Here is a 6,679-nt window from a genome sequence, read left to right on the forward strand (position 1 = left end):
TAAACAATTGCTATAATTTATTAGCTCTCAGAGAAATGATGGTTTGTCTCACTTTTGATCATTAGTTGAAAATGATATTTTGAATAGTGATTATTTGCACATTAACAAAATTGTGCTCGGAAATCATATTAGGTAACACAAAATTGTGCTCGGAAATCATATTAGGTAACACACTTACATTTGAGATATATTTTTTGATAAAAGAAACTTTATTAATTCTTATTGTCACATCAAGAGATACAACCGATATGAGATATATGATACACGATAAACCTTAATAACAGCATAACACAGCAGACTCCAGCCACATAGCGGTTATGCAGGTGCTGGCCATATTTGGAGTATTTCAGTGTGCACCTAGGTGAAAGGAGATCCAGGGGATTCAGCAGGAGGCGTGTCCTTAGGGTGTCCAGTTGGCGGCGGGTATCGCGGTACATAAGGGAGAATTGGAGTGCCATGCTCAATTGGGCCTGGCCTGATAGTTGCTTTCGAGCTTGGGCTTGGATCGACAGGTTGGTAGTCGTCCGTCCTAGTTTTTTCCAGGCCCCTTGTCTTTCGAACAGTAGAAGTGTATCTTTCCTGAAAATGATACATGAAGAAACCCCTGTAAGAACTTGGTTCCTGTTATGATCTGTAATGGAAAATGGGATTTCCCCGTCTCGAAAAAGATATATCAAGAAACACAAGTTATATTGGATTACCACAACACTAGACAAGATATATCATGAAAAATATCTTCCAACTAACTTTAGTATCTTCTGAAGATGAAACAATTCAAAAATAAAGTGATGTAAAAACTTAAGGTATCACTGGTTGTGTATGCTTCTGCTGATCTGGGAGATGCACTGTCTGAGAGCACACACACCTTTAGCCTCCTGCCGTTTAGCTCAATGCTTCCATAGCCTGGTTCTGTAATGAATGCGATTAAATGTCAGCCATAGGCCACACATTCCCTACATAATCTCAATAATCGCTGAATAAAACGATGAACTACTTACTAAGGGCTGAGAAAAAACCAGAACCAATGAAGCAAAACAACATCTCAGCCTAAACAACAGGTATTACATCAACAACTGTTAGAAGTCCACACATTTAGTTAAGGGTGCTAATTGGTGCCTACCGTCTTTTTGCAACATTACACAGCATTACAGAAACCATGATACTAGATGCTGTATATAGATGGAGCTTTGCAAGGTATTGTTTGCTCTGTAACTAGAAATTGGTAAAGTGAACCCTCGAGACAAGTAAATTACTAGAGCTGCAGGTAACTATGGAACCTATTCCACCAAACACATATGCTTCCAATGGTATTATTGCTTCAAAAGAAGAACACTCAAAAGAAAAGGTAAAGAATCTGCTTCAAATATCATGTTGAGCTGTCAATATCATCAGATCTCATTCACTATATTTTCAAATATCCAACATGATTCATGAGCCAAGCACCAATACCAGAAAGCTATCGCTCTTTCACTCCAAAACCAACCAGAAAGAAGGAAAGAACAGGAACCATATGGACAAAATGACAAGAGAAAAAATACACGAAGATGGAAGAAGGGAGAACAATCTTTTGTATGTACCTGAGGAATTTTGGGCGATTCTTGCGCTGGAGGAGATACCCATGAACAGATTGCCTCCAACAAAGGCAAATATTAGCAAAACGAGCACAGAGGGACGCTTCATCTCGTACCCCTGCACAATCCCTTCAAAGTTCAAATGCTCCTGCGCGTGTGCTCGTGCTCTTGGCTTCCTGCGGCTCCTCCTCTTAAGGTAACGAGAGGTCCATGCGTGATGCAATTTCATTCGCATTATTGCTAGATGTCAGCATGGGATTAAAAAAATGGTGCGATAAGACGGCATAATTTATGTCCTCGTCAACACCGAGGAGCTGCAGAAAAATGGCCGGGGAACGCGAGGAAGGTGGTCTCCATGCATTCCTCCCCCGCCGCCGCCCTCCACTTCTTCGCATTCATGGCCATGCTTGCAGGTTTTGTTAGTCCTGACTCTTGAATATATATGTTGCCTCTTCTTCCCCCTAATATATAAAGTACTATGTTTTCCAGTTTTTTTTCTATAGAAAGGGGTACACTCATGTGGCATCGTATAGAACGGTTCAGATATAAGTAGGTTCACAAAAATCTGTACACAGGGTATGCTTTGGTAGATAGAGAAATCATCGGACTTCCGATTTTGTATTATAAGAGGAATGACTCTTGCCAGTATAGATTGAATGTATGACGCTTGCTTACAAGACAGCTACTGAAAAAGGCTACCTCATCAAACTGCTGACATACACAGAACTTAGCGAAAAGTAATAGTCAAGAATACAATATGTAGCTCAAACAAAATTCGATCAATATTAAGATGGTAAAACTGTACAGGTACAAACATCAAGAGCCAGATTCACATCTAGCAGGCTAGTACCAAATCGCCAAGGATACAGAGAGGCGGGTAGATAGATATGCCTGCATGGCGTCCGAATTCTCTTTCCTTGTCCCCATTCCCCCTGGTATTTCTCATTTATTACTAGTAGTTTGAAATAATAAAATTATCACTACGGTGGAAATTTTAGAAAATTTCTTGGTGGTGTCATCGGTTTGGCATGATGTCGTTGCCGCCTTCTAGATCACACGAGCGTTCAGGGCAATCCAGCTTACCCCACCGTGCATTTACTCTTTGGCAGGGAAATATTGGTTTTCCAAGGCTGCAAAAGACAACCAAAAAACGCTTAGATAGGCAACACATAAGAATTGTCTCATCAAGGGAGGCCAGAAGCAAACGAGTTGATAGCTCGTTCGTAGGTTAGCTCGCTGTAGCGCCTGCCCCCTGCGTTCGAGCGCTGCTCGCCGCAGTGGTCTTTCACCGGGGATTTATTTTCCCAGCCTCTATAACTATGCCTATTCGCTCCATGGAGGAGTTTGTGCATGTAGCAATATAATCAGCCAATTTATGGTATCCAATGAAGACCGGGACACTGGCAAATAATTAAGCCCCTTTTTTTAATAGGCGCAGAATTCTGAAAACCGTGATATCAGAATGGGAATATCTACTCTTAAATGCATGCTGACATAACCCTTTTAAGGTAGGAGTAGGAGTAAAAGGGTGCCAGATAGGTACAGTGTCTTAGTTTTCCTATGATTCTAAAGAGTATAGCAACAAATTCAACACTACAATGCCTGAAGATGATTTTGAAGGTAACACCAATTAACAGCTCAAAGCTGACTGTATGGACTTACCTTCGGTTAACCACATTGTGCACATAACATAACCACTGGGAGAATTCAGCCTGAGATCGTGCCTGCACAGGGTCTGCTCTACAAAATACAACATAATTAAGTCAGTTTAATATTCATTACAAAATAAAGCTTATTGTTCTCAGTGAACAAAAAAGGTAAATAACAGAATGGAAACAACAGGATAATGGGATAACACTGCACAACTAGAACATATTCAGCTGTGATGAATGAAATGGTCCCCCCTCTACACAAAATTTCGACAACAAAAAATGACAGACAACTTAGCCATGTTTCATATGAGCTATTGATGAAATGAGCTTCCCAAATATAAAAATGGATGGAAATTATGCTTGGTTGTTATATTCAAGTCACCTATAAGATGTCAATTTAGTTTCAGTGAACAGAAACCTAGATTACAAGTAGATAGGCAGACCGTCCAGCAAGCGTTGCAAGATCACCAGTGGGCCCGCAATATCAGAGGGGGTCTGTCGGTGCCGGCCTAGCGGAGTATCTGAATCTGTGGGATGGCATGGCCAGGGTAACCCTCCAGGCGAATGTCAAGGACCAACACAGCTGGACACCATCGCATACCGGGGAGTACTCCTCTAAGTCGGCCTACCATGTTTCTTCATCGGCACGGTGGGTTTCGAGCCGTGGAAGCTCATTTGGAAATCAAGGGCGCCATCGCGATGCAAATTCTTCACATCTCGGCTGATGCTGAACGGCGGATCGTCTAGCGAAGCGTGGGCTGTCGCATCCGGCGCGATGTCCCTAATGCGACCAAGAGGACGAAATAGTGCACCACCTCCTTGTGCCTTGCATGTTTGCTCGGGAGGTGTGGTTCACGGCTCTGTCGATCGTTGGCCTCCAGGGCTTGACCCCGCAGCCGGAAGACAACCTGCTCAAAGATCGGTGATGCCGAATGCAACGTTGATTGCCTAAGCCTATGCAGAAAGGTTACAACTCGATCGTCATCTTGGTAGTATGGCAAATGTGGAAACACCGAAACTCTTGTGTGTTCGATGGCGTGTCCTCAAATGTCCAATCAGTGCTACAAAACATCAAGGAAGATGCCAAGCTCTGGTGCATCGTAGGAGCTAAAGGGTTGAGCGTGGTCTGGCCGTCATCGGTTTGACGTGCTTCATCTCACCAGATTGTCTTTCAGCTTGGTCCATGGCGTGTCTGTACATTTACAATCACTGAGAGTGTAGTGTGTCGGTGTGCATTTGTGTGTGTTGCTTTGGGTGGGTTTGGATGTAAAATGTTGCCTTTTATCTTTCTATAATGCAATGACACGCAGTTCTCCTACGTGTTCGAGAAAAAAAAAAGAATGGTCACATGTGCATCATACAAACAAAAAAAAATCAATTCGGAAAGAATTGGTGTACGGTGTACCAGCCAAATCCATGGATTTAGAGTGTCAGAATTTAAGACCCTATTTGGCAGAGTTCCAACTTCCAACTTCATGTCAGTTTTTTAGGTTATAGGTTATAATAAAGTGGTTTAAATCACTATTTTTAATCTAAAATAGAAACAAGATGGCTCACCCAAATATCCTTAGTGTTCCAAAAGCTCCAGGTCCATAAATTCCTGAAGCTAGAAATATCTAGCTGAAAGAATTCTTGAAGCTGAAGCTCTGCCGAACAAGCCTTAAGATTCAGACACACTTTCATATTGTAGAAGTAGCATGAGTTCACAGTTATTATGCGATATTTTAGATCCAATCATAAAGCAACCAATTGTCAACGAATCAAGTGAACATTTCAGAAAGAGATAAACTTGTAACACGCAAATGCATTTCAAGGAATCAAACTATTAAAATGTATATAACTACTTATCCAAGAGGATGGTGAGCAATGCTTACTTCAAAACTTCCTTGAAGTGATCAGCACATTCTTTGCAAGGATATAGTCTTGAAATTATATGCATCTGAACATTGAAACCAACAGCAATGTTATCTTTGTGTGTAAATCAACCAATCAAACAACAACAAAATGAAAAAACCTTCAGGAAAAGAAAAAACATGTTGCTATTTCTCTTGTGAACGCACTAATGTCTAAATAGTAAATACTTCTGTGATCCTGGCCCTTGTAAAAAAATGTTTTCATCTTACTATTCCTGATGGATTTAGTGGTAGTCTAGTAATACATAGCTTATGATCTTTTATTTCCAAATGTGCCATCATATCATGCTAAACCAAGCGCAATGCACACTCATGAAAGCAAACTTAAGCTGGGAATGGAGAAAGGGAGCATATAGGATTGGCCCAGGCCCTCATGGGATTTTGTAAATGTACTCAAATCATCATGAAACTTATCCTCTGGATTTTTCAGGCTGTAACATCAACAGAGCAGCATTTCCGAATTGCAACATCTGGTAGTTGACCATGAGAGTAAGTTGCTAGTTACAGCAAGTCTGTACACCCCTTCCAAAACCACGGCAGAGGTTTCCCAAGTACTCCAACTCTAAAGAAAGTTTATTGGGTTGTCTCCCGTGCTTACCAGCTCCTTCGCATGCCGTTTTTGCTGCATCGTTGGTTCATCAAGGAACTGAAACACGAGTCACGTATACAGCAAGAATAAAAGTTGACAGCAAATGGGATCCAAAAGTAATTCATAAATCAAACAATTTGTTCCCTGTCCACATCCCACAAATATACTAATCAATCTACGCAAATGCACTATCATACATGAATAATCTTTGTGCCCCTTCATTCACGGCTTGTATCTTCCATAATGTGAAGTAGAAATAGTATCTTAAGGTAAATGGTGAACTAATTTTGTGCTTCGTCGTGCTACTCACATAGGCCAGAGATCAAGCACCTGTGCTGCGATGGTGTGGAGTAGCATCCACGTGGCCCGGCCGACCTCCTCCTTCGTCAGCGGCGCCGCCTTGGCATCCTTCTTCTGCACATTCACTCAAAAACCTTAGTTACAACTCGCCTCCCCCTCCAGCCAAATGGTGCCAGGGGAATGTAATTGTCGATACCTCGATTCAATCGAGGGCAGATAAATCCGTTATCCTCGGGAAGGACAAGTGCGCGAGGACGGAGTAAAACAACTTGCCTTCAGGACCTCCGGCGGCGGCGGTGGGGTCGGCGGCGGGGAGAGGGAGAGCGATAGAAGGGGGTGGAGGCGGTGGTTGTTGGGGCCGGAATCGGGGCCGATGAGGAGGTGGCGTGAGAAGGCGGTGACGGTCTGGAGGATAGGCGCCAGCAGGTTCGAGCCCGGCAATGGCATCGAGGCCACGGCCTCACGTGCGAGTGGGCTGTGGCGACCCGGGGTTGCGAGCACAATCGTGCGAAGGCGGTGGATGGATGGGGAACTGGGGATGGCCGAGGCGGTGTGCAGAAGCAGGGGGGAGCCGGTGGATTTTGAGGGGATTGAACGGTGGGCCGCGCCGCGAGGGCCTGGCCTGGCCTGGACAGTTCCAGATTCCGGGCAAAA

The 6,679-nt window shown here is 43.3% G+C and overlaps 2 protein-coding genes across 2 annotated transcripts; both read right to left on the reverse strand.

Annotated features, from left to right (window-relative positions):
- Nucleotides 1–299: 299 nt before the first annotated feature.
- Nucleotides 300–2,103, reverse strand: LOC133914448 (uncharacterized). Its single transcript, XM_062357550.1, has 3 exons — nucleotides 1,578–2,103; nucleotides 866–909; nucleotides 300–579 (listed from the first exon to the last, which is right to left on the reverse strand). Exons 1-3 carry the CDS (start codon nucleotides 1,804–1,806, stop codon nucleotides 358–360), a joined length of 495 nt encoding a protein of 164 aa, XP_062213534.1. The 5' UTR covers nucleotides 1,807–2,103; the 3' UTR covers nucleotides 300–357.
- A 296-nt stretch (nucleotides 2,104–2,399) lies between these two features.
- On the reverse strand, nucleotides 2,400–6,472 carry LOC133914449 (FAD-linked sulfhydryl oxidase ERV1-like). The gene is made up of 6 exons (XM_062357551.1): nucleotides 6,295–6,472; nucleotides 6,056–6,150; nucleotides 5,735–5,782; nucleotides 5,098–5,162; nucleotides 3,234–3,311; nucleotides 2,400–2,701 (listed from the first exon to the last, which is right to left on the reverse strand). Exons 1-6 carry the CDS (start codon nucleotides 6,470–6,472, stop codon nucleotides 2,587–2,589), a joined length of 579 nt encoding a protein of 192 aa, XP_062213535.1. The 3' UTR covers nucleotides 2,400–2,586.
- Between the last annotated feature and the right edge of the window lie 207 nt (nucleotides 6,473–6,679).

The sequence above is a fragment of the Phragmites australis genome, chromosome 4, assembly GCF_958298935.1.
Source record: "Phragmites australis chromosome 4, lpPhrAust1.1, whole genome shotgun sequence".
In the NCBI taxonomy this organism is placed as follows: domain Eukaryota; kingdom Viridiplantae; phylum Streptophyta; class Magnoliopsida; order Poales; family Poaceae; genus Phragmites; species Phragmites australis.